The following is a 27,317-nucleotide window of genomic DNA, read 5'->3' as shown; positions in this document are numbered from 1 at the left end:
TTCAAATGTTTTAATTTAAACTTTTTATTTTATATTAAGTTAAGATATGCTGTGCATATATTAAATAAATATATATTTTTAACAAATCAATGGCTCTCAAAAGTTCCTTAAAATTGGCTTGTTCAGTCAGCACAAACTGACAGTACAGAGTTCAGAGTGACATCCCAATGTGAGAGGAGCATTTAAGGTTCTCGCTATAAAGTGAGTTGTTCCTTTGTGAAGCCTTCCTCAGACACATTGTTACGAAACTTCCCAAGCCCACGTGAGACTGGAAGGCCTAGGAGGACGACTCTCCAACAAACTTGAAAGAATCAGCATGCATCAAGGAAGCTGAAAAAACACAGATGAGATTATAAACCAATCAATGGCCCTAGATTCACTGTGTCGTCCCTTGTCTTCTGGTGACCCATGCTCTGCCTCTCCTGACACAAGCTGAAGGCTAATGCTCTGTTCTACCTGGAGATGGTCCATGTCTTATGCTACAGCCTATAAGTAAGTACAGCAAGCATGTCCTGACGTGCAGCCCTGTACTACGGGCCGAAATCCTGGCAATTCCTTTACAGTTTGGAACGCAGAGCGTGAAGCCCAACCCTGATGAGAGGGACTGGTCCCAGCAGAGGTCCTACAGCCCGGGGCTGGTCCCAGCAGAGGTCCTACAGCCCGGGACTGGTCCCAGCAGAGGTCCTACAGCCCGGGACTGGTCCCAGCAGAGGTCCTACAGCCCGGGACTGGTCCCAGCAGAGGTCCTAGAGTCTGGGACTGGTCCCAGCAGAGGTCCTAGAGTCTGGGACTGGTCCCAGCAGAGGTCCTAGAGTCTGGGACTGGTCCCAGCAGAGGTCCTACAGCCCGGGACTGGTCCCAGCAGAGGTCCTACAGCCCGGGACTGGTCCCAGCAGAGGTCCTAGAGTCTGGGACTGGTCCCAGCAGAGGTCCTAGAGTCTGGGCCGTCAAGCATTCAGTGTTACTGGAAATGAATCAAATGGGTCACAGACACAGAGTCTTGGCAGAATGCAGACTAAGGATAAATGATCAGAATAAAAGGAAACTGAATCTTAAATTAGAAAGGCCCCTGTCATCTTTTTTTTAATATCCTGTAGAAAGTTGACACTTTACACCACATACTCTTACATGAATCAGAGTCATAAGACATTAATAGAATAATCCAAACTCACAGTTGCACCTGTAAGACTACTCTAATTCTCTACTGTAAGGCCATACAGCCACACTTGCCTGCCTCACAAAGAATGAGAACCTGGTTTTATTGGCCTACATTTTATTGGCCTACACACCCCACACATGTTTACTATCAAGACAGCATAGTCCCAAGGAGCGTCCAAGAAACTGAAAGGGGGTCCAGCTACTCATGGCTCAAGAAATCACTGTCCACAAACCGCTGGAGTAGGAGTGGACCATGGAGCCCCGCCCCCTACCTAACCCGGAGTAAACAGCGTAACTGCAGGGCTTTAAGTAGGCTCAACCATAGGCGCATATACGCATGGAATAATAGATTTAATCCTGTCCGTGGTTGTGCCACATGTTGGATATTTTGAGGTGTGATTTGATATTTATCTCTAAAGAACAACATTCCACTGTGATAAACAGTGAGCTGAAGAAAAGGCACTCAATTCATGCACATTCTTCTGCAGTAGGAGGAGGAGGAGGAGGGAGGGGAGGAGGAGCCCTCCACTCGCCTGAACTTTGTAACAAATTTCTCCGCAAACGGTTTCCATCACTTTTAACCCACCGACCAATGGCCCCGTAACCTGGCGCACAAGATGTACATTTGGTGCAGCCTCTTGGCTGGCTTGGCTCTCTTGCCAATCTTTCTAAAATCATTGTTTCCATACTTAAGCGACGATTGTTGTTACATGTGGAGAAGTTTAAAACTGGGCGCACGGCTCACTCTCTACAAGAGACTCAAACCCTTCTACAGCATTCTGGACCGCTTCTTGGAAACAGCGAAGAAGCATCCTACCAAGACCTTCCTGCACTGCGAGGGCAATGCGTACTCCTACTCGGAGGTGGACCGACGGAGTAACCAGGTGGCCCGTGCCCTGCAGCGCCACGCGGGCCTGCAGGCGGGCGCCGCGGTGGCGCTGCTCATGGGGAACGAGCCCGGGTTCGTGGTGACCTGGCTGGGCCTGGCCAAGCTGGGCTGCTCGGCCGCGCTGCTCAACACCAACATCAGGGCCAAGGCTCTGCTGCACTGCTTCTCGTGCTGCGGGGCCAAGGTGCTCATCGCCTCGGCAGGTAGGCTGCTGCTGACCCCCACACATTGTATACAGGCCCACTCCGTGTTTAATGTTGTTTTTTTTGTTGTTGTTCTTGTTGTTATTGCATGTTTTTTTTTGTGTAGATAAACTCTATTTATAATACTTAATTATTTGTATGAAAAGGAAAGGGAAAGAATAGACGTAGATCTTGTCGTGTCGTTTTTAGAGGAACAACATCGTTGGCTGCTTGTTGTGCAGCGTGTCCGCAGTGAAGGCAGCTCTTCATAGGGATTACAGCCTATATAGGCCCTATAGGCTGTCTATAGCCCTATACTACAGCCTATAGGGCCTATAGGCTGTCTGTAGCCCTATACTACAGCCTATAGGGCCTATAGGCTGTCTATAGCCCTATACTACAGCCTATAGGGCCTATAGGCTGTAGTATAGGTAGTCTATAGCGCTATACTACAGCCTATGGGGTAGCGTGCTGTTCATAGAGAGTACAGCCTATAGGCCCTATAGCAGGGGTGTCAAATGTACGGCCCGCGGTCCTAATCCGGCCCGGAGTGTAATTTAATCCGTGTAATTTAATCCCCCCCCCCCCTCAACAACTCCGGCCCGCGACTTGTCCAAGATTTAAATTTTGGCCCACTATACAGTTTGAGTTTGACACCCCTGCCCTATAGGCTGTCTATAGCTCTATACTGCAGCCTATGGGGCGACGTGCTCTTCCATAGGGATTACAGCCTATAGGGCACCGTAATACCGACACGCCGAGCACGGGATTGCGCAACGGAGGCCGCTAAATCTGAAAGAAGCACGTGTCTTTTTTGTAAAGGTATTTTTTTCCATGTTTTTGTTTTTACTTGTCTTTATTTACTTTATCTTGTATTGTTGCCGTTATGTGGCTGTCGAGGCACCAGGCCTAAAGACGTTTCTCTTGTGATCTACTACTGTACAACATGACTCTGGTGGTGGTTCTGCTGTTCAGAGGTGAAGGAGGCGGTGGAGGAGGTGCTGCCGGCGCTCATGGAGAAGGGCATCAGCGTGTACCTGCTGGCGGACGCCTGCAGCACCGAGGGCATCACGCCCCTGGGCCAGGAGGTCTCCCAGGCCTCGGAGCAGCCGCTGCCCCGGGACCTCCGGGCCAGCATCACCGTCAAGAGCACCGCCCTCTACATCTACACCTCAGGCACCACAGGTAGGCTCTGCACCACCACCTACACCACCTAGCACAGGTAGGGTCTAAAGCGCTGGTTACACTTCTACAACTGCGTAATGCGCTATCCAACTGCGTAACCACGGAGACCCCTCGGGCCCTCATAGTTCTCCGTCGTGGTACCGGATACGCAATGCAAGCGCTGCAGGCGCTGCCAGTGTTTACGTTGTGTATACATTGTGATAGTAGTCAATCCGGAAAAGTAATTCCAGAAAAGTAATTCAGTAATTCACATTGTGATAGCAGTCAACCCGGAAAAGTAATTGACGGAGTGACGGACGCAAATATTTCATGCAGCCGGAGACGACAGAGAGGCTCTCCGGCGACGTAGAGGGCTCTCCGTAACCGACGTACAGCACTTTACGTTGGAGTAAAAATTAGGCTTAAACCACCAACACCAGCTAGCACAGGTGGAGTCTACACCACCTACACCACCTAGAACATGTGGCGTCTACACCTCAGATAGGAAGTATGTATTACATATATTAGTACATTATCAATTTAGCCCCTATATTTTAAATAAAATGACGTACGGGTCTTCAATCAGCAGTCTATACTGAGTCGCTTGGCAGCCAGCTGCAGTCAGCAGCTGAGTTAGTCAACAGAGAGAAACCATTAGCAGATCTCCTCATTCTGTTGGCACCGCAGGGATCTTAAGTCATTTATTCCTGAGGAGGTGGTGGAGCCCTTGTTTATCTTCCTGTAATCTAAGCTCTTAGATAGGAAGGCCTCTGTGCAGCTCCCTCTTGTATGTGGGGGGCCTCCCACTGCAGGGCCTGCAGGACGGGGCCCCGCGGTGACCCTGTGAGTGTGTCTCTGGGGGACAGGTCTACCCAAGGCAGCCATCGTGACCCAGGAGAGGGTCTGGGCGGCGTCCTTCATCATGGCGGTGTCCGGGGTCACCTCTGACGACGTCATGTACGTCAACCTCCCGCTCTATCACAGCGCTGGCTTCCTGATCGGGATGTGTGGCTCCATTGAGAGGGGTAACATATATACTATAAATATATTAAGAATAATAGGTTGATACTAGCACTACTACTACTACTACTATTACCTCTTCTACTACTACTACTACTACTACCACTACTACTACCACTAATATTACTTCTTCTACCATCTCTACACTACAAGTACTACTACTACTACTACTACTACTACTACTACTACTACTGTTACTACTACTTCTACTACTACTATTACTACTACTACTATACTACTACTGCTACTACTACTACTACCACTAATATTACTACTATTACTACCTGTACTACTACTACCACTATACTACTACTGTCACTACTACCACTCCTAGGCAACAAGCAGCCCCCCTCTAATGGTAGTCATTCATAAATCTGTGACACAATACAAACACTGCGGAAGCCTGAACACATGGAGTGTGAAGCGATGCGGCAGATCTCCCCATCTCTATCTGTGTGTGTGTGTGAACAGCAGGTGAATGCTCTACCTGTGACCCAGGTATAATAACCCAGATCTGTGCCTGCAGGTATGACCTTTGTTCTGAGGAAAAAGTTCTCCGCCTCTCAGTTCTGGGAGGACTGCAGGAGGCACGACGTGACAGTGATGCAGTACATCGGGGAAACGATGCGCTACCTCTGCAACACGCCCAGGGTGAGCAGCAGAAGGCAGAGCAGCAGCAGCAGAGCGCGGCGGGACAGCAGAGCAGCCGGGGGGAGGGGTCAGATGAGCCCCTCGTTCAGACGAGCCCTCGTTAAGAGGAGCCCTCATTAAGACGAGCCTTCGTTAAGATGAGCCCTTGTTAAGTCGAGCCCTCGTTAAGACAAGCTCTCGTTAAGACGAGCCCTCGTTAAGACAAGCCCTCATTAAGACGAGGCCTCGTTCAGAGCCCTCGTTAAGACAAGGCCTCGTTCAGAGCCCTCGTTCAGACGAGCCCTCGTTAAGAGGAGCCCTCATTAAGACGAGCCTTCGTTAAGATGAGCCCTCGTTAAGTCGAGCCCTCGTTAAGACAAGCTCTCCTTCAGAGCCCTTGTTCAGATGAGCCCTCGTTAAGTCGAGCCCTCGTTAAGACGATCCCTCATTAAGACAAGGCCTCGTTCAGAGCCCTCGTTAAGACAAGCTCTCGTTCAGAGCCCTTGTTAAGACAAGCTCTCGTTCAGAGCCCTCGTTAAGACAAGCTCTCGTTCAGAGCCCTCGTTAAGACAAGCTCTCGTTCAGAGCCCTCGTTAAGACAAGCTCTCGTTCAGAGTTCTCGTTCAGAGCCTTCATTCAGAGGAGCCCTCGTTCAGAGGGTGGGACCTGCTTCCCACCCTGGATCATGAAACAAAATCCACTGTACAAGATGTGGTGCAATGTGTTCCACGATGTGTTTTGATTGTGTTCTGTTGTGCTCTGTCTGTTATATGAAGGGGAACTGCTACTAGTTCCTTACTATATAGTCTGTGTCGCTTTTTTTTCCAGCAAGGGAATGAAAAAGACCACAGAGTCAAGTTCGCCATCGGGAACGGCATCCGCACCGATGTCTGGACCGAGTTCCTGAAGCGCTTCGGAGATATCAAAGTCAGGGAACTGTACGGGGCCACGGAGGGCAACATCGGCTTCATCAACTACACCTCCAAGATCGGGGTGGTGGGCCGGGTGAACTTCCTCCACCGGGTAGGTGGAGCAGCCGGAGATCCTCTACTTCATGATAGAGTACAGCAGCTCCCCAGTCCAATGACGCGCCCACAACGTCCCTGACTTTGGCTTTAACTCCACAATGACTTTCCTATTCCCCAGAGATTCTTCCCGTACCTTTTAATCAAGTTTGACATCGAGAAAGAGGAGCCGGTGAGAGATGCAGCGGGTCTGTGCATCCCGGCGGCCAGGGGTGAGTGGGACTGAGTGAAAGTGACGGATAATTCTCCAAAATGCAATGAGGCCAAAAATAAAAGCGGCCCGTATGATTTAGTCAATACTGCAGCCCAAGCATACAGAGCATTTAAAATACGTCAAGCTGTGAGACGGAGTCACCCGTTTTCAGTGAACAATGTCATTACTCCTCAGGTGAGACTGGACTCTTAGTGGGAGCCATTACTAAAATCTCTCCGTTCAACGGCTATGCTGGGAACCAGCAGCAGACGGATAAGAAGCGCCTGAGCAACGTGCTGAAGCAGGGAGACCTCTACTTCAACAGCGGGGACCTCCTCCGCATCGACCTGCAGGGCTTTGTGTACTTCCAGGACCGGGTGGGCGACACCTTCAGGTGGTCCTCGCTCACACTCCCCGTTCATTAACACGATAGAAGTTAGTTAGGATTAAGTTGATACCTTAGTTAACATGGAAACCATTACGTGAGTTACCATTAGTTACCATTGAACACCATTAGTAAGTGATACTTAAGTCAGTAGTTAAAGTGGACATTTAAAAGGTTTCTGTCTTGTTCTCTTTGGGTGACTCCTTGATAATAATCGGTATCTTACAAACTTTTGTTTGACAAACTCATATTACTGCAAACACAAGGGCCATCCCAAGTGGGCCTTAGGCTCACTTTGGATTGCATTTAAATGCAATCCAGACGGTGCGATTCACAACAACCTTTTAAATATATAAGAAAGGTAAAACCTCTATATAAACGAAGATCCAGCATTAGACAGTGACTTAACTGATATTTATTTACATGAAAATCTCCAGATTGCCATTTTAACTGCTAATCACGGGTTAGGTAATGCTTATTTCTGCATTAACTAACGTCAATGACTGGTTCTTGATTGTACTCTTATTGTAAAGTGTGGCTGACGTTTTAGATCTCTTCCTTCTCTGTAGGTGGAAAGGAGAGAACGTGGCCACAGCAGAAGTAGGAGACATCCTGACCACGGCTCACTGCATCTATGAGGCCAACGCTTACGGCGTGAAAGTGGAAGGTGCTGCATTAGTAGTCACTGTACAGCATTGAGAACAGATCCTTTAACGTTGGTCCTCATGTTACCGTCCGCTGCTCTCCCCAGGCCAAGAGGGGCGGATCGGGATGGCAGCCGTCACTCTGAAGGAAGGGGAGGAGTTTGATTGTTCGGACACTTACAAGCAAGTCGTGAACTACCTCCCCTCGTACGCAAGGCCCTACTTCATCAGGGTGCAGGTGAGGCTGTTGGGATGTTGCTCCCCTTTTCTAAAAAAACAATAACTGATAATGGACCTGGACGATAATTGATGATTTACCTGGACGATAACTGATAATGGACCTAGATGATAACTGATAATGGACCTGGACGATAACTGATAATGGACCTGGATGATAACTGATAATGGACCTGGACGATAACTGATAATGGACCGATAACTGATAATGGACCTGGACGATTACTGATAATGGACCTGGACAATAACTGATAATGGACCTGGACGATAACTGATAATGGACCTGGACGATAACTGATAATGGACCGATAACTGATAATGGATCTGGACGATTACTGATAATGGACCTAGATGATAACTGATAATGGACCTGGACGATAACTGATAATGGACCTAGATCATAACTGATAATGGACCTAGACGATAACTGATAATGGACCTGGACGATAACTGATAATGGACCTAGACGATAACTGATAATGAACCTGGACGATAATTGATAATGGACCTAGATGATAACTGATAATGGACCTGGACGATAACGGCTCCATAAAGTAAAACATGCTGAATGTATCGTCTTTGGTCTGTGTTGTCAGGGCTCTCTGGAACTGACCGGTACGTTCAAGATGAAGAAGGTGAAGCTGGTGGAGGAGGGCTTTGACCCCTCCCTCATCTCCGACCCCATGTACTTCCTGGATGCCCAGAGAAAGACTTACGTTCCGCTCACCGAGAACATCTACGAGTCGATAAGCACCGGGGCCGTGAAACTCTGAGCCCGCCCATGGAAGTGAACTCTGATAATGTGATTCTTAATGAGAGGTTTTGCCATGTTTTTTTTGCAAGCAAGCTTAACCGCCTGTTTACAGAAGTGTTGTACTGGCTTACGGTAGGACTCTTAACTCGTCTTATAATAATGCAGGGATAGATTGTTGAGATCTATTTTAAGATCTTTTTAAATGAACAAAACTTTAGTTTGTAATTTTTGTATGACCATACAACGAGGCTATCATTGTCTGTTATTCAGGCACTTACGAATAATGTTGTATTACTAATCATTAAATTGTGATTATTAAAAATAAAATGTTTTCTCAATGTCCAGATTATCTTCACATTTTTTGTCATCTGACAAAGGGACAACAAGAATGTCTTATTGGTTCATCCTATGCCAAAACCAATAGAGATTTAAGTATTCTGTGAACAATTTGCTAAATGGACTTTGTAGCAGATTCAGATTCTAGTCAGTGCACGCCCTGTCCTTTCATCTGAACATTTCTCGCCCATGTGTGCATGAGATGTCTAGTGTGGTTGAGTATTGACTTAACCTTTGCACAGTCATCCACATTGCTCCTAGTTGGCAAAACCCCACAGAACTCCAAAACCCTAACACTGCCAAACATTGCATTTTGTCATCCGCTGTGATCAGAAAGCAAACGACCCATTAGAAAGTTCTTTAAAAATGAATTTATTTATTAATACAGTGATATACTTAGAAATGTGTTGCAAAGGAAACAAATAAATAAAAAGAATGTCAGCCACACAGGAAAATAAACTAGTGTTGAAGTTGAAGCAGTGTTGTCATATCAAAAGAAAATCGTACTGATGTGCCATAATAAATTGTCTATTAGTACAAAAATACATTTCAGGGCACACAATACAGCATCCAGTATCACAAATAAAGGAAGGGAGAACTCGTCAAAGCAGACCCTTCAAGTACATATCTTTTAAAATGATTTAAATCAAGCACTTTTTTTCTATTTTGTAAATAAGAATAAAAAGATTTTGTTTTGGACTGTTAAAAATGCCTAGGTGGTGTGTGTGTAGTGAGTCTGTAGAAAAGTGGGTTCTTACTGCTTGTGTCAGTTCCAAGGCTCAGGGCTGTCCCGGATACAAACATAACCAATGTTGCTGCGCTCTTTTTTAGGAAACCTTTTCTTCTTTTATACAAAATAACAAAGATGTACAAAAAGTTCATTTACAGAGAACCAAGGCCATATGCTAGCTATATGTACAGCCATAATTTAAACATTATCTAGACTTAGTCGTTTGTTTTTTGTGTAGTTCCTCAGACTTCATATGCATAGCAGTAAAATAAAGCATACCTTTTTCGTCAGCCTCAATTATTCTTGTGTGCTAAATCAGAGTGTACTGATATGAGGAGATGGAGAGGGGCGCCGCCGACCCTGGGGGGCCGGCCGCGCTAACTGAAGCACTGAATGGGTTTTTAAACTCTCACTGAAAAAGTTAATATGCAGATAAGGCATCACTGCTTGCAGTGTACGATGGGTTCTTCATGTGTTGGAACTTAGTAGCAGGCTTCTGGACCTGAGTCATAGCACATGCATAGATCTCTAGACAGCAGGAGTTTGTCAAATCAAGTCAGTATATTAATCTACGGTAAAACATTGCTACAAAAAAGATCTGTTCTAAACATTGGAGAGGACCCATTTGCAAACAAATGGGCATCTGATGCTAATACTTAAACCTCCATTCTTCATATAGTATATTGATATATATATATATATATTTATATATTTATTTCTTCTTTTTTTTCATGATGCCTAGCCTTCCTTCATAACCGCGGCGTCAGGCTCAGCGTGTTTCCAAGTCCTTAAGAGATTCTTCTAGAGCCCGTTGCGTGGCCACAGCCCTCCCAAGAACGGCGATCTTGGACATAGCAGAGGTTCCTGTTTGTGAGTGCTATACAGTATGCTAACCCCCCCCCCCGCCCCCGCCCCACTGTAATATTAAACTCTCTAGTTTCCTTTTTCTTGCTCTGCTCCTCACCTTTAGAAAAAATTAGACAAAAAATGTCAATTTGAAGATTATTCAGTCTGCGGCACTGGTCATGCATTCCAACAACAGTTCCGTTTTTTTCATATAATTCGTTTTTTTTTGTGTTAAATCCTTAAAGATATACTTTTTTTTGCAAGCCTTCAAAGCACCAAAAACATAAAAATAATTGAAACCAAAGGAACAGGGGGGGGGGGGGGAGAGGGGGGGGGGGGGCACAGCCACAGAGGGCCGGGGCGGCCCGGTCTAATGGGGGCTCTGGACTCGTTTCCAGGGTGGATTCTGATGGTTTTCTGGTCGTTTTTCGGAGGGGAGGGACACAGTAAACAGTGCGAATGTTATTTCCAGTTCCATACTTCCTCGGGCGGTGTGTCTGAGCCCCGGAGGCCATGGAGGGAGCACAGCAGAGGAGGCTTCCTTCCCCCTGTCCTCCACGCACACCAACAGACCAGCTGTCGCCCCTCAGAAGTGGTCAATGAGCACAGAGACACAGTTTGCGCCCACCAGGTAGTTGGGGTCCCCCGGGAGGGATTTGTTCTGCCAGGTCTTGGGGTCACCTGCAGTCCAAAGAGATGAGCACAATCAAAGTGACAATGTTCAGTAAACAGGGAGGAGTGGGGAGTACTTATTAGTAGTAAATAATAAGTACAGGCAGGGCTCCAAAGTAAAAGCGTGGATGCATGGCCGGTTAGGAGTCCACCACAGCCCCAATGAAGTGGACCAAAGCCACGACGCAAGAGAATGTTTGTCTATAGAATACTGTTTATACGCTGACCATTGCTGCTAGACCACTTGCTGCCGTCCTCTAGACAGACAACACTCCAGCATGTGGTCATACTGGGAGTGTGGGCGACGAGCAGCAGCGTTAGTATTCTTTATTGGTTATTATTCTTTATTCACCACAACCGTCCATCCAGCCCTGCACACATAGCACACCTTGTTCATACCAACCAATGAGCAAAATAAAAATGTCCCCGCACACCGAAGACCACAGGACCCCCTAAACCCATGACAGGAGTCGCCCTCACAGCCCTGATGAGATGACATGTCAGCAACGGACGGTGCTTTGCTCATTGGGCCGATTTCAAAACAAGGCTCTGCTGCGCAGAACCAAACCGTTCCACCTTCAAGCGCATGCCATGGTTGGGGGGTGGTTCCAGTTTCAGACAGACAGACAGACAGACACAGACAGACACGCACAGACAGACAGACAAGACACGCTCCTCCCGACCCTCATACTAGCATTTGAAAGCATAGCGTTCAAATTAAAAACAAAACGGTAAGAGCCCAACAGGGCGAAGGGAGAGAGAGAGGACAGCGTACCCGACGAGGAGTCAGAGGATTTTAGAGCAAAAGACCAACCATCTGGGGTCATAGACGCACAGTGAGGCAGGCGCAGCTCCACCGGCTTCAGGAACTTCAGTCCGTGAGGGCCGCACATCACCAGGGGGCTCAGCAACGTCTCCCCTGCGGCGCAACACACACACACACCTGGGTTACAGTGTCACTTCAACACACACACACACACACACCTGGGTTACAGTGTCACTTCAACACACACACACACACACACACACACACACCTGGGTTACAGCGTCACTTCAACACACACACACACACACACACACACACACACCTGGGTTACAGCGTCACTTCAACACACACACACACACACACACACACACACCTGGGTTACAGCGTCACTTCAACACACACACACACACACACACACACACACCTGGTTTACAGTGTCACTTCAACACACACACACACACACACACCTGGGTTACAGCGTCACTTCAACACACACACACACACACACACACACACACCTGGTTTACAGCGTCACTTCAACACACACACACACACACACACACACACACACACACACACACCTGGGTTACAGTGTCACTTCAACACACACACACACACACCTGGGTTACAGCGTCACTTCAACACACACACACACACACACACACACACCTGGGTTACAGTGTCACTTCAACACACACACACACACACACCTGGGTTACAGTGTCACTTCAACACACACACACACACACACACACACACACCTGGGTTACAGTGTCACTTCAACACACACACACACACACACACACCTGGTTTACAGCGTCACTTCAACACACACACACACACACACACACACACACACACACACACACACACACACACACACACACACACACACACACACACACACACACACACACACACACACACACACACACACACACACATTTTCACATATGTCCTCCGTCTTTTCTCTGCATTTGTATATCAGGAGGTTCAACCGTGGGGGTCATTCACACTTATTCACACTTGATGCCCGATATGCGGACATCGGTGTCGCTCAGACATCAGTAGAATCAACGGGGGGTTTAGGGGGGTGCAATATGACTGTCGCTGTCACTCTAGTTTGATTTGGTTTGACCGCAGACAGCACGGAGGCAGAATGGACTGTTGGTGCAGCGATGCATCATATATTCTGTTGCATCCATCCAACATCCGCATCGATCGATGAAACATTGGAGCATGAGTTAGAGACAAAAAGAGAGTGTTTTTGCTTAATTTTACATATAACAAACACTGGAACAAGAGAGGAGGACCGGGACCCTATAATGTTCAGCTAACTGTTGTCAATAATAATAATAATAATAAAAATATTTTCTATAAATGGCTGTGAACTTATGTATTGTAATTTATTGTATGATGTGTACTTTTAGGGCCAACATTTAAATATGTTTTAACCATTCAGCGAACAAAAGGCAACAGGCTGATTATCGTTTAGGGTGCCACTCAATGACATGCAAATGCAGACCGAAACGTCATCCACAAATGGTGTGAAATGCCGACTTTCTACTCCTTCACATATAAGGTAATTAACATTTCCGCCAGCTAAAATACTACCTCAGGGGTAGTATTTTTTCAGGATGTTTTCAGGATACCAATATCAGGATATGTCGTTCACATATACGGCCCGTCAGGAGAATAGCAGGCTAATAGCAGGACTAAAGCACTGGTTACACTTCTACAACTGCGTAATGCGCTATCCAACTGCGTAACCACGGAGACCCCTCGGGCCCTCATAGTTCTCCGTCGTGGTACCGGATACGCAATGCAAGCGCTGCAGGCGCTGCCAGTGTTTACGTTGTGTATACATTGTGATAGTAGTCAATCCGGAAAAGTAATTCCGGAAATTATGTTTTTAGAGGACCAATCGCAGCCCTTGCCGTCTCCGTTGTCGCTTGACGGAGTGACGGACACTTAAAAAATATTTCATGCAGCCGGAGATGACGGAGAGGCTCTCCGGCGACGTAGAGGGTTCTCCGTAACCGACGTACAGCACTTTACGCTGGAGTAAAAATTAGGCTTTACGTGTATGTGTGAAAGCAGCTATTGTTACACCTTGTAACAGTTTCACTTCTACACGCACACACACACACACACACACACACACACACACACACACACACACACACACACACACACACACACACACACACACACACACACACACACACACACACACACACACACACACACACGGCAGGTAACAACTGGATACAATGTTGTCTAAAACACACATCAGACCACACATCACACCAGTATTTCATACTGCTCGTTATTTGTGCTCAACCATTATTGCAGAGAACAGTATCTTGTACATAGTACATGTACAACATTATAAATTGTATACATAAACACTAGCAGATAGTATATATGCACTTGTGAATAGTACATAAACACTTGTAAAGAGCATAGATATACACTTGTAAATAGTATATATACACACACACTTATAAATAGTATATATACACTTGTTAATAGTATATAAACACTTTAAAAAACACGTAAATAGTAAAAGTACACTTATAAATAGTATATAAATACACACACTTATACATATTATATACACACACACTTGTAAATAGTATATAAACACTAGTAAATAGTATATAAACACTTAATAGTATTAAACACTAGTAAACAGTATATAAGCACTTGTAAATAGTATATAAATACTTGTCAATAGTATTAAACACTAGTAAATACTATACAAGCACTTATCAATAGTATTTAACACTAGTAAATAGTATTAAACACTAGTAAATAGATAAGCACAGTACGTTACTGAGCTGGTTCTGCGTACCTTTCTCCTTGTCGAGCGGCGGCAGGATGCTGTTGTCGCGGCACACCTTGAAGTAGATCTCCTGCTCCACGCTGTCGGGGATGGCGCCCTGGGGGATGATGATGCTGACGCCCGTCTCGATGGAGCTCAGCACGCCGCCGTTGCAGTTGAAGATGCCGCGCGCCGTGGCGACCACCGTGTGGCCCTCGTCCTCGTCCTCGTCCTCCAGGGCACTGGGGCTGCGTGGAGACGCAGCACAACAGACCAATCACACCGCAGCTCGTTAGCCCGCAGCCAATAGGAAGGCGCCTATAGCCCTGTGAGCTCGCTAGCCCCCCCGACCGTTAGGAAGACTCTGATTAACCTGTGGATGTTGTTTCACTGCCTTTACTCGTACCTGCATCGGCAGCGGCCCCAGTGAACTCCGCTTCACGCTCAGCGGGCCCCGTGTGTGGTTTACTGTACTGAGTGAGACGGGCCCAGGTCTGAGCGTTACCTGACGGGGATGGCTTTGGGCGCTGCGCTGACGTTGTTGTGCTGGTACTTGGGCCGGTTGTCCATGGTGCGTGTGAAGGTGTCCAGGCCGCTGTCGTGGTCCACGGGCTGGGGGGAGAGCTGCGGCTTGCTGCCGTTGTTGTTGCTGCTGCCGCTGAGCCCCAGCGGGGGGGCCTTGGCCGTGTCGTTGGGCAGCAGGTTGTGGTTGAACTTGGGGCTGTCGAACTTGCGCTCGAAGGGCCGGGCGGAGCTGGTGTAGGGCTTGGGGACGTAGCGGTTGTAGCTGGCGGGGGTGGGGGCGCCCAGGGCCTTGGAGGGCGCCTCGGTGCCGTTGACCGGGGACTTGTCGGGGAGGCCGCCCCCGCGGGGGGGCAGGTAGCCCCCCTGGGCCGGGTCGTCCCGGCCGGCCGGCCGCAGGGCCACCGCCTCCGCCTTGGGGGGGCTCAGCACGTCGGGGATGGAGTTCACTGTGGGAGTGAACACACACTGTACTCAACCTGCATCAAACACACACTGAACTCAACCTGCATCAAACACACACTGAACTCAACCTGCATCAAACACACACTGAACTCAACCTGCATCAAACACACACTGAACTCAACCTGCATCAAACACACACTGAACTCAACCTGCATCAAACACACACTGAACCCAACCTGCATCAAACACACACTGTACTCAACCTGCAACAAACACACACTGAACTCAACCTGCAACAAACACACACTGAACTCAACCTGCATCAAACACACACTGAACTCAACCTGCATCAAACACACACTGAACTCAACCTGCATCAAACACACACTGAACTCAACCTGCATCAAACACACACTGAACTCAACCTGCATCAAACACACACTGAACTCAACCTGCATCAGATGACCCAGCCGTTGGTCTCTAGATAAACATTAGAGGCCTTCACTCATTGCCTTCACAAAATCAGTTTCAGGCGAAAGTCTCTTACCCTCGTTGGGGCCGAGTTTGGGCAGAGAGTTCGGGGGGACGGCGGGGGTCTGCGGGGGTCCGTACTGGGAGGTGGGGCTGATCACGTGCATGGGGTCGTACCTCTTCTCCACCGGACTCACCTTCTCCATGGACTCCACCCTGCACAGGGAAACACGAGCAGGGCATGACGCCCACACACCGGTACAACCGGCTCCTCTGTAAGGCCTGGGTCCCGGGGGCGGGCGGGGCGGCGGTAAGAGGAGACAGACCTGTTGTAGTGGTAGGACAGCTGGCCCGGTTTGGGCACGTCGTGGAAGCGGTTGACGGCGGGCCCCGGCTGGCTCATGGCCTTGCTGTCGAAGCTCCGCCGGTCGAAGTAGGACAGCTGCTTCCTGTAGTACTCCTCGTCCTCGTCGGGGTCGAAGTGGTTGGGGCGGCCCTCGGGGGGGTGGGGCTTCTGGGGCTCAGGGGCCCTGGGTCGGGGGTCGGGGGTCGGGGGTCAGGGGTCGGGGGTCAGGGGTCGGGGGTCGGGGGAACAGGGAGAGGAGAGGGAGGGCAGGGACACGCGGCTCCGTTGAGAAAACTCAAAACTAAATTTTTAAATATATTCTTTTAGAAATCTAGATTATTTTGCAACCAGGCTCCTGTCCACCAGGTGGAGCTGACACATTATCAAACCCTCTGTGGGGGCGGCTTCACAGGAAACCATTTCATGACGGTCCCCCTCCTCTGCCTGAGCCTGCGGGCGGCGGCGCGCGGCCGTCCTACCTGTAGCTGGGCCGCTCCTGCTCCAGGTTGCTCAGGGAGTTGGCTTTGAGCACCGGGCCGGGCGCCACCACAGGCCGGGGAACGTCAGCGGGCTGCAGAGCGGAGAACGAGAAGCTCACAGTCAGCACCTTCCCCTGCAGGTCACTTACAGCAGGCGCATGTCTAGTGATCACCATGATCACTACTACGGTTGGACGTCGGGGGGCGGGGGGTACGTACCCTGGGGGTGGAGGGGTCCCCAGCGTCCTTGGCCCGGTCCACAGACACCGAGCGCTTGTTCTCGAACATCTTGACTCTGTTGAGCACCGACTGGGGCTTCATGGCCGGGTCGTCCTCCTGCTCGTCGCGGGGCGGCGGGCCCTTGCCGCCCGGCTCCCCGGGGGACTGGCCGCCGCCGTCCCCCTTCAGGGGCCCCTCGCAGTTCAGCCCCGCCTCGTGGACCCCCGACGACTTGTACAGCCTGGGGGGCCCGGGGTTGTAGGCGGGCCGGGGGGCCGCCGCGTCGCCGTAGTACTGCTTGGGGGGGTCCGGGGAGCGGGGCGAGCTGGCCCCGGGGAAGCCGTGGGCCTGCTCGGCCTCGTAGGGCGAGCGGGCGTCGTAGGGCCCCGGGGCCGCCGGCTCCTCGTAGCGGCCCGGGGGCCCGGGGGGCTTGGCGTGGCGGGGCCGGCCGTCGCCGTAGCCCAGCGCCGGCGGGGGCTCGTCGTAGCGGGCCTGGGGGGGGCTGTACTCCTTCCCGGGGCCGTCCTCGTAGGGGGAGCGCTGGTGGTAGCCCCCGGGCTGCTGGGGGCCCGGCTGGTAGCCGGCGGCGGCGGGCGGCGGGGCCGAGGGCTGCTGGTCGTAGGGGGCCCACTGGTCCTGGTAGTGAGGCACGCGGCTGTCGTAGTGCGGGTGGGGGTCGAAGGCGTGGGGCTTGGGCTCGCCGTAGCCGCCGCCGCCGCCGCCGCCGGCGTCGTAGCCGTAGGGCGGGTGCTCGCTGTCGCGGTATGGCTGTTTGTCCTGGAACGACGGCTGGTGGCTGTAGCTCAGGGACTGCTTCATGCCGTGGTTGACGCGCACCGGGTCGTCCATGTTGTACAGGTCCTTCTTGTACATCTGGGGGCAGAGCGGAGGACGTGACTGCAGCCGGCAGCAACACAACACATCGGGTAACGCTCAGCATGATCCTCAATAAAACAACGGCTCAATGCTCGGCTAGAAATCCTTTGGGAACGAACTGTGCAAATCATTGACAAAAATATGACATTCAAGTCAAAGTGCAGAAACACAGGCAGACTGTTGTTCGTTGTAAACAGAAAGGCTGAATGTTTGTTTGACAAGACGCCTTTCAACAGTAAAGTAGTAGGAATGTACTTACTACCACATTGTGTACACCAGATTCTAGATTGAACCATAAGGCTATTTGTACGTTTCTGAAAGGCCTCGTTTCAAACGTATGATGTGTAGCCTGTAGACAGCAGGTGCAGTTAGCTCTACTACTAGTGTTAAAGGAGCTTGGAGGGTAATGAACACAGTTCTGCAGGACCACACCACAACATGACGCCGTGGTTGTAATTAAGTTCGGATTTGTTCTTCTAATGCTTTACCAATTTCAAATATACTGTCTGCAGGTTATTTCCATCATGCAACCAACATTCAGTTTGCTTCTAGTGCAAAGCAAACAAACGACCGACTACTGGCAGTGTAGCAGACGGTGCAGCTAGCGCTACGATGGCCAGGCCCACACGCTCAGAGACTCAAAGCTGAGAGAAGATCCAGAAAAAGGATTTGACCGACAAATCCCAAAAGATAAACTCAAATTAACCGTCAAGGAGGCCATGCAGAGGAACACACGCGGTGGAACAGAGGTCCGTCAGGTCCTGATCAGAGACCCGGGGCCCGGGGCCGTTCCACTCTGCTGGCCCCTGCTGTGCCTCCGCGGGGCCGGTCGGGGGTGCACCGGGGCCCCCCCCCCGGGGCCACAGACGGCCACGGCTCAGCCAAGCCCCGGCGTGGGCGGAGTCATGCAGGGGGAAGAGCGTGAAGGAAGCGTGTGCGAGAAGTCAGGCGGTTATAACACACGCACGCACACACACACACACACACACACACACACACACACACACACACACACACACACACACACACACACACACACACACACACACACACACACACACACACACACACACACACACACACACACACACACACACACACACACACACACACACACTGCCCCCCAGTGGCCGGTGAGGAGGCAGCAGCAGGAGGAGGAGCAGGGGAGGAGGAGGAGGAGGAGGAGGAGGAGGAGGAGCAGCAGGAGGAGGAGCAGCAGCAGGAGGAGCAGCGTGGGTACCTTTGGTTCTGGACCAGGCTGCCCGCACAGGAGGGGTTCATGTGGAGGTGGCGGAGGAGGAGGTGGTGGTGGGGGCTGATTTAGCTCGGGGACGGGGCTGGGGCTGCTAAGTAAGTCGGCGGCCTGCGGAGCGGCGCCGGCCCCCTCGAGGCGCGGGCCCCCGAGCTGGGCGGGGTGCTCCGCCCCGGGGGGCGGGGCCAGAGCGGCCCCGTCCTGCTGTGGAGCATCGTCAAGGACACACGTTCACTAACACGCCCGGAGCGCACGCCTCGCTCACCTCCGCACCACACACCAGTGTCAGGACCGCCCGTCACGTCACCGTGACCATGGAGACGGGCGGGGGGGGGGGGGGGGGTTGGTGGGAGAGGGGGGGGGGGGGGGCGGAGCTCAGGACCTTACCTGCTGCGGGGCGGCCGCCGTCTTGAAGCCGGCGGGGTCCAGGCGGTGGGCGGGGTCGGGCTGCGGGGGGTGCTGCTGGTACCCGGGGTAGGCGGGCGCGTCCTGGATGACGGGCAGGTCCTCGCGGACGGGCTCCGAGGAGCGCGTGATGGCGGGCTCGCTGGGCGGGCCCACCTCGTCGTTGAGCGTCTCGTCCAGCTCCTGGTCCGTGTAGGCGCCGCCCTCCGTGTCCGTGTCCTCGTAGTCGGAGGTGTGGCGGCTGTCGGTGCTGTACATGGAGTACTCGCTGCCCGGCGCCGACAGGTAGGACAGCCGGTCGTCGTGGATGTCCAGGTCGTCCTCTGGAGCCCCGTCCGCCTGGGGGGGAGGAGGGGGGGAGGGAGGGAGGGAGGGGGGGGAGACAAGCAGAGGAAGAGTGAGTGCGAGAGAGGAGCAGAGAGTACGGTGGCATATCATTGCCAACAAATCACAAGCAAAGACGAATGAGAACGAACACATCTGTGCACATAAGGTATTACGGCGAGCACTTTGAGCTCGCGCGCATGTTTCTCTGCGGGAGCGATACTGAAGCTTGTGAGGAGAAGATCATTCATGGAGCGCAGACATAAAGTCGAGTAGCACGCCACTGACGCCCCCACGCGCAGCGTTTCCAAGTGTTCCTGCTCGCTCCCATGTCGTTCCTGCTCGTGCGGTGATCATCTTTTTGGGACGAAGGGGGCAGAGCCAGCATTGGCCGTTGCAACCCGATTGGTTACTCTGACCCCATCACATATAGACGTGGATTTCTCTCATCCCTAGACACGGCCCTGTAAGGTCCTTCTGTAGGGATCATTGTTCTATTGAGTTTTTACTACTCTATATAAATACAGATATACAAATATATGGAGTTAGGGGACGATCGCGGTCTTACACTAAATAAATATGTACACTTGCTGCAGCGAGGCAATGCAGTATTTATTTCCTGATCAGCATTTTTAACGTTTACATTTCCTGGTCTGTTGATATCATATATACTCAAGTTATGCTAATCTTCAGGGCTGAGGTTCACTGAGCTCTTATCCATGACACGCATACTGATGTGTGTGGTTAACGACCTCAAGCTGTCTGCGGTGAACAGTGTGCTTCATGGTTCTCCAGAGTGTTCTCAAAGAGAGACCTCGGCTATGGAGCAGACGCTTGGTTAAATGGGAGCTTGCTGACGTTCCCCAAGAAATCCTCCAGGCCCTCCAAGCCGTGCTTGGACTTTCTCGGCAGCACGTGACCAATCACATTCAGGGACACACTGGCCACCGCTGGCTCCGCCCACTAAGTGGCAAAATTAAAGCACTGCGCGAGGCGGAAGAATATCCGAATGGGCAGGACAACACAAAGTAAAGCACGAGAGCAAGGACAGTGTTTGTGCGCACGGGGGCGTCAGTTGTGAGCCGTTTCACTTTATGTGCTCAGTGAATGATTTTCTCCTCCAGGTTTTATTATTGCTCTTGCAATCAGAGAGCCCCCCGGCCGCGGGGCAGTAAAGGGGCAGTGACCGCTTGGGGCTCAGACGTGTGAGGGGTGCGCGCGCACGCAGTGCACTTTTGTTCACGATGTTTTGGCAATGATATGTCACTATAAAAGAGTGAGTGAGTCAGAGGGTGAGACAAGCAGAAAAGGAGGGAGGGAGTGAGAGAGTGAGGAGCAGCGTGTGAGAGATTAGGTGGCTGATAGAGAAGCAGAGAGTGTTGAATAAGAGAGATTGCGAGTGAGTGAAAGTGAGACAAGCAGAGAGAGAGAGTGATTGTGTGAGCGTGTGTGAGTAAGAGTGATAGAGAGATCAGAGAGTGAGTGTGAGTAAGTAAGGCAGACGAGATACAGAGCGAGAGAACGAGACACAGAGAGTGTGAGTGAGCGAGAAGCAGAGAGTGAGTGAGATTGAGTGAGACACAAATCATCGGATCTCCTGATAGAATAGGGGTAATTGTAATGAAGGATATTGTCAGTTGTAAAAATCTGACACGCAAGGGCCAAAATGGACCTCAGATATGGCGCTACGATAGAAAAATTAAAAAAACCGTTTTTCTTCTTAATCTTAACGCGGTTCCACTGAGGGGTCACCTTGCCCTCGGACACCCAGACCAACTGGTTCTGCTGCTGCTGGATGGTCTCCTTCAGCGCCCCGTACCAGCCGTCATTCATGTTGTTCATGTTGATGGTCGCTGGGGGAGGAGGAACAACGACGTATCAATCACTGTTTACGAGCCGTCTTATCAACCCTGCTGCAAATAAACTCGACAACAGGAGCAACGTGCAGAGGGAGGAAGCCCCCCCTACCCTCCCTCATACCCCCCCAGTGTGTGTGCGTATGTGTGTGTGCGTGTGTGCGTGTGTTTGCGTGCGTGCATGTGCGTGTGCGTGTGCATGTGTGTGTGCGCGTGTGTGCGTGTGCGTGTGCTCCCTCACTGGTGAAGAGGTGGTGGTTGTTCTTCCTCAGCTTGATGGCGCGCTCGTACAGCTTGCGGGCGCTCTTCCTGGACTCGGAGCACAGGCGGGTCCTCATGTTCTTCACGCCCTGCTTGTTGTCGGGGTTCAGGAACACCACGATGGGGTACCACTGGGCGTAGTTCAGCCGGTCCACCGCGTTGGGCGTGATGTCCAGCACCGCGTGCTTGTCCTTCGGCGTGGGGGAGAAGACGGCACACGTGATTGTTTGATCAGTGATCGAGCGTAGACGTGAGGTGAGACATCAGCTGAGGTTCAACGCGGTACAACGGGCTGAGGGGGGGAATGTAGTCGATGAGGCATTGGTTGACGACGCAGACAGAAACACTCACTCTGTCGATGATCTGCTTGATGGTGTGAAGACGAATGATTCCTGAGCTACGCTGGTCTGTTCCTGCATCCCTAGGTTCGCTCTCTGGTAAACACACACACACACACAGCAGTAATGAAGAGATCGGAAAGTCACAACAGAAACATCTGGACATGAGATTCATTGAGGTTTGAGAACGGGCTGCTGTGTCGCCGTTGAACCGCTGAGTGAAAAGAAAAACGTACTTGCAAGCTCAAAAATATCGGGCTCCTCCCTGGCTAGTTTTTCCCTGGCCACGTCAGCGATGGGCCCGAATATCACCACGGGCCTCAGGAACCCGGCTGGAGGAACAGAGGACAGGATGACAAAAATCCAGAGGATGACAAACAGTTTTTTCCCCCCAAGCAGTCAGGCTCCTGGAGGAATCCACTGCCCCAAAACCCCACACACACTACAACGACACACTATTTAAATACACATTTTTCTGTAATTTGCACAGCGTTCTTGCACTAAAGAATCCACCGTGACTGGCACCACTACCACTTGAACACTTTACTCTTAACTCTACCAGAGCCCATTGACGGAGAGCCTTGGCACTCTCTATTGAGCCCCATTGTATCGACCTTGGTTGCAGTTCCATTAGAATTCCACGGGGGGTGATCGCATGAGTGCAGATTGAATGGGAGTCTATGGGGCTAGACAGCTAAATGTATCTCTTTCACCTGCTTGTCGTTGAAATATTGCAGATTTTAATGTATTGTAGATTCTGCAAGTTCAATATAGATTATAGTTCAAAAGTCGAATGAATGAGTACTTATGTCCTTTGGATTTCTTAGTTTGGGCCGTTGTTGGCCGTACATGCAAGCATTCTGCTAATGAATTAGTCCTGTCATTAGTCCTGATTGGTCAGGGACAGACTTGCGACTGATTACGACCAGAGACCCTCTTGATGGCATCTGAAGCTGAAGCAGAATCAGAAACATTATCTTAAGGAAGACTTTCCATCAAAGTTAATTGTTATATATTATATGTATATATATAATATATATATTATATATATATATTATATATGCAGTGCCAAAGTGACTCTGATTTTTTGAACAGAGAAGTGAACTTAAAAAATTCAATATTCAGCCGAGTGTATTATCTTAGCCCCGCCTTTTGAATGTGACTCAAATTACTTGACAAAAGATGACACCCTGAGAAAAGTGGAATTTGAGGGTGAAACCCGTCGACATCATTCATTCATTCTGCCCTCACCGGAGAGCGCCCTCACATGGACAGAGATGTGTTACCAACCAGTTCAGAAACCAGAAGTCACCACAGAGCGCCAGTTCTCTTCATATTAGACATTCTCTGACTCTACTACACCTCATTACTTATTAATACTCATTACCACCTTTTTACTTTATAGTATTATTATTTACTTTATACTTATTATTTATTATTGTGATCTATTGATGCTGCTAATTAATCTGACCTTTTTTTTTTTTTTTTTTGTACTTCTTACTTACTTCTATCTGTATTTACTTTATCTTGTATTGTTGCTGTTATGTGGCTGTTGAGGAACCAAGCCTTACTCTTGTGTACTTACAATAAAATGTAATAAAAATACTGATTCTGATTCTAAACACACACAGAGGCCCTCCCCCCTCAGTGTGTCTGTGACTCTAAACACACACAGAGGCCCTCCTCCCTCAGTGTGTGTGACTCTAAACACACAGAGGCCCTCCTCCCTCAGTGTGACTGACTCTAAACACACACAGAGGCCCTCCCCCCTCAGTGTGACTGACTCTAAACACAGAGGCCCTCCTCCCTCAGTGTGTCTGACTCTAAACACACAGAGGCCCTCCTCCCTCAGTGTGTCTGACTCTAAACACACACAGAGGCCCTCCTCCCTCAGTGTGTCTGACTCTAAACACACAGAGGCCCTCCTCCCTCAGTGTGTCTGACTCTAAACACACAGAGGCCCTCCTCCCTCAGTGTGTCTGACTCTAAACACACAGAGGCCCTCCTCCCTCAGTGTGTCTGACTCTAAACACACACAGAGGCCCTCCTCCCTCAGTGTGTCTGACTCTAAACACACACAGAGGCCCTCGGTGGTCAGACAGGACTCCTCCAGACCGCCCCTCCCTCACCTTCTCTTAGCACCACCCGCTCGTAGGCGGGGAACTTGGTCTGCACCGGCTGGGCCGACAGGTCCTCGCGGCTCTTCCTCAGGTTCCTCTTGGAGCTGCGCAGCCCCCGGAACCTCCAGAAGTCGGCGCGGTCGCCCCCCGCCGTCTTGGGGAGGGTGTACTGCACGCTGGAGAGCTGCTCCGCTCTGTGGGGGGCGTGGAGACACGACCTTGAGCACCGCAGCCAGGTGGCCCTTAAGAGGCGCTGCAGGAGAACCATTAAGAGCACCGCTCCTTAACATCAGGGTTCTCCTTAACACAAGGGTTCTCCTTAACATAAGGGTTCTCCTTAACATAAGGGTTCTCCTTAACACAAGGGTTCTCCTTAACACAAGGGTTCTCCTTAACATAAGGGTTCTCCTTAACACAAGGGTTCTCCTTAACACAAGGGTTCTCCTTAACACAAGGGTTCTCCTTAACACAAGGGTTCTCCTTAACATAAGGGTTCTCCTTAACATAAGGGTTCTCCTTAACACAAGGGTTCTCCTTAACACAAGGGTTCTCCTTAACACAAGGGTTCTCCTTAACATAAGGGTTCTCCTTAACATCAGGGTTCTCCTTAACACAAGGGTTCTCCTTAACATAAGGGTTCTCCTTAACATCAGGGTTCTCCATAACATCAGGGTTCTCCTTAACATAAGGGTTCTCCTTAACATCAGGGTTCTCCTTAACATAAGGGTTCTCCTTAACATAAGGGTTCTCCTTAACATAAGGGTTCTCCTTAACATCAGGGTTCTACACGGCCTGCGACTCGTTTGGTCTTAATGGCTCAGCAGCGTGTGGGCTAGAGGTTTACTTTCTGACCCCATCCGCCATAAACTTAATAATAAATATTTTATTGTATTCAATTTCATTCCATCTCTCTTCCTTTTTCTTCGTATTCATTGATGTGACGTGTAACACATCATTACTGCTGTCTGCCTGTCTCAACCCCCTCGTTGTCTTCTGCAATCTAATAACCCTCCCCCCCCCGGGGGGGTGGGGGGGGTAACTACTACTACTGCTCCTTCTCCTATCCTGGACCACGGCAGTGCCGGGCGTAGCCAGGGGCAACCACGTCCATCCAACCCAGAGGACAGCCTGGTGCCCGCGGCGCCGCCCCCCCGTCACCTGTTCTTGTTGGGGATGATGCCGCGCTCCACCTCCTGGTGGTTCTTGCCGATGCGGATGGCCAGCCAGGAGCCCAGCTTGCCGTTGTACAGCGTGTCCACCACGCGGAACACCTCGCCCTTGTTGAAGCTCAGCCCGTACGGGGACTCCTTCTCGTACTCAAAGTGCGTCCGGATGTAGAACGAGTCGCCCACGTCCGACTCCACTATCCGCCGGTACACTGGAGGAGGCAGCGGAGAGAGAGAGGGGGGGGGGGGGGGGTGTGTGAGTGTGACTGCTGGGGGGGTCTGCGGGGGGGGGTTGAGCTCCTGCACCGTCTACTCACCGTCCTTCTTCTTCTGGGCCAGGATGGTGACCTCCTCCCCCTTGGGGAGGTCCAGGAGGAACAGCACCGCCTCCTCTCGGATGATGTTTGCAAAGTCGACGTTGTTTACCTGGAGGAGGAGCCGGGAGGTTTGATGAGCGCAGCACGCGTGTGTCGGGGTTCTTGTGATGCGTTAACACAGCCTTTGGCTCCGCCCCGGGCTGGAGGCCCATTGTGTCCATCAGGCTCGTGAGCGGAGGGAGAGAGTGAGCATCTTCACTCCGGCTGACGTTAACAAGGCCTGCCCTGTTCTACCCGTTGCCTTGGTAACTCGGCGCCTCAAGGTTTATGGTGCGGTGAGGAGTTGCGGCCATCCCATAGTACACTAGTGCTCCGAAACACAGAGATATATGGCGCCGGGGGAACCGGGGACAGCGGAGAGGAAACACACAGCCGTTGTTGTGTGTGTTTCCTCCGGGACGCTGCTAGGAGACCGCCTCCAGGACCAGAGGACTAGCGGGGGATTCACGCCAGGTCCAGGAATATTAAAAAAGACGGAAAGCTTGCAGATTCGTAGCTCATAATAGCCGACCAGAGACCGTCAACGACCCCCATGACCCGTTTCCTAGCCATACTTAATTCCCTTAAAAATCAACAGGGAGCTGATATTAAATAAAGCCCATCTCCCAGGAAATCACACATCAGTCCCCTTACACAGCAGAACACTTTACGCTGTAGTAAGTAGAAGAGGACTAGTCAGCTGACACAATGCGAGGGACTGGGGTGAGGCCAGAATCCCATTATGGGAAACCTTATTAATGCAGTTTGGTTTTATCCAGTCTTTTGAATTATTTGGCGCCTGTACGTGCATAGTAAGGTTTCTTTGAGCTTTCTCGCAGCAATGGCTGATTTGGCAGCGAGATACATTACCACAGCCTCTCGTAGAAGGATAGAGTAAGACAAAGAGCGCTTGTGTTTTGAACCTTCAGTTCAACAATAAATACACGGGATCACTCATGAACCCAAACTAGCAAAACACCTGCATGTGTTGCACCTGAGGCAAGACGCGTGTAAGAAGAACGGAGAAGCTATTCCATTGTGTGGAAAGCACATCAAACACCAGCCCCCCCTCCAGCCTTTTGGTCATGGTGTCCCATACTCGCATGTAAACACATCAATGATGGGATTTCCATGGAGAGATCATTCCCAGAATCAGTTTTCTTTGTATCGGTGTGAATAGAAAGAGATAACACTGAAGCAGCACGGTACCAGACCTGGTACGGGTGGGAGTGGGTCTGCGTTGGTCAAACCGCCAGAGGAGCAGAACCAGGTCTAATCTGGCTGAACCGTGTTTTACTTCCTGCGCTTCATATATGTTTGCGAGCCGTCATGTTGCCGGAGGCGCTGATCTGTGAGTGTGTAACGGGCCTCCGGCGAACACAAGCCCAGTCGGCCTCGGGGACTCTCGCTCGCTCAAACCGGTCCCGACACAGAGGTTCTTAGAAAAAGTAAAAGAAATTAAA

The 27,317-nt window shown here is 50.6% G+C and overlaps 2 protein-coding genes across 7 annotated transcripts in view; one reads left to right on the top strand and one right to left on the bottom strand.

Annotated features, from left to right (window-relative positions):
* The first annotated feature begins 1,540 nt into the window (after nucleotides 1-1,540).
* On the top strand, nucleotides 1,541-8,619 carry slc27a2 (solute carrier family 27 member 2). The gene is made up of 10 exons (XM_084477193.1): nucleotides 1,541-2,250; nucleotides 3,205-3,414; nucleotides 4,260-4,418; nucleotides 4,940-5,064; nucleotides 5,872-6,066; nucleotides 6,190-6,280; nucleotides 6,457-6,655; nucleotides 7,216-7,313; nucleotides 7,398-7,528; nucleotides 8,124-8,619. The coding sequence occupies exons 1-10, from the start codon at nucleotides 1,776-1,778 to the stop codon at nucleotides 8,298-8,300; spliced, it is 1,860 nt and encodes a 619-aa protein (XP_084333319.1). The 5' UTR covers nucleotides 1,541-1,775; the 3' UTR covers nucleotides 8,301-8,619.
* A 393-nt stretch (nucleotides 8,620-9,012) lies between these two features.
* tjp1b (tight junction protein 1b) overlaps nucleotides 9,013-27,317 on the bottom strand; it is a 39,851-nt gene continuing 21,546 nt past the window's right edge. For 2 of the 6 annotated variants that reach the window (XM_084477632.1, XM_084477633.1), the window contains exons 12-28: nucleotides 25,816-25,924; nucleotides 25,491-25,710; nucleotides 24,342-24,526; nucleotides 22,449-22,544; nucleotides 22,226-22,308; nucleotides 21,855-22,065; nucleotides 21,510-21,610; nucleotides 19,416-19,772; nucleotides 19,017-19,232; nucleotides 16,901-17,773; nucleotides 16,682-16,773; nucleotides 16,183-16,386; nucleotides 15,933-16,072; nucleotides 14,964-15,429; nucleotides 14,489-14,706; nucleotides 11,641-11,784; nucleotides 9,013-10,874 (exon numbers count right to left, since the gene is read on the bottom strand). In XM_084477632.1, the coding sequence (XP_084333758.1) occupies nucleotides 10,780-10,874; nucleotides 11,641-11,784; nucleotides 14,489-14,706; nucleotides 14,964-15,429; nucleotides 15,933-16,072; nucleotides 16,183-16,386; nucleotides 16,682-16,773; nucleotides 16,901-17,773; nucleotides 19,017-19,232; nucleotides 19,416-19,772; nucleotides 21,510-21,610; nucleotides 21,855-22,065; nucleotides 22,226-22,308; nucleotides 22,449-22,544; nucleotides 24,342-24,526; nucleotides 25,491-25,710; nucleotides 25,816-25,924 (3,810 nt within the window). In that variant the 3' untranslated portion in view covers nucleotides 9,013-10,779. The remainder of the gene's footprint in view (nucleotides 10,875-11,640; nucleotides 11,785-14,488; nucleotides 14,707-14,963; nucleotides 15,430-15,932; nucleotides 16,073-16,182; nucleotides 16,387-16,681; nucleotides 16,774-16,900; nucleotides 17,774-19,016; nucleotides 19,233-19,415; nucleotides 19,773-21,509; nucleotides 21,611-21,854; nucleotides 22,066-22,225; nucleotides 22,309-22,448; nucleotides 22,545-24,341; nucleotides 24,527-25,490; nucleotides 25,711-25,815; nucleotides 25,925-27,317) is intronic. The other 4 variants (XM_084477634.1, XM_084477637.1, XM_084477635.1 and 1 more) reach the window with 3 other exon arrangements.

This window comes from Micromesistius poutassou (assembly GCF_964030765.1).
Source record: "Micromesistius poutassou genome assembly, chromosome: 13".
Taxonomy (NCBI): Eukaryota; Metazoa; Chordata; class Actinopteri; order Gadiformes; family Gadidae; genus Micromesistius; species Micromesistius poutassou.
Note: the sequence above shows the minus strand (reverse complement) of the source record. Positions and strands in the feature narration are given on the sequence as shown.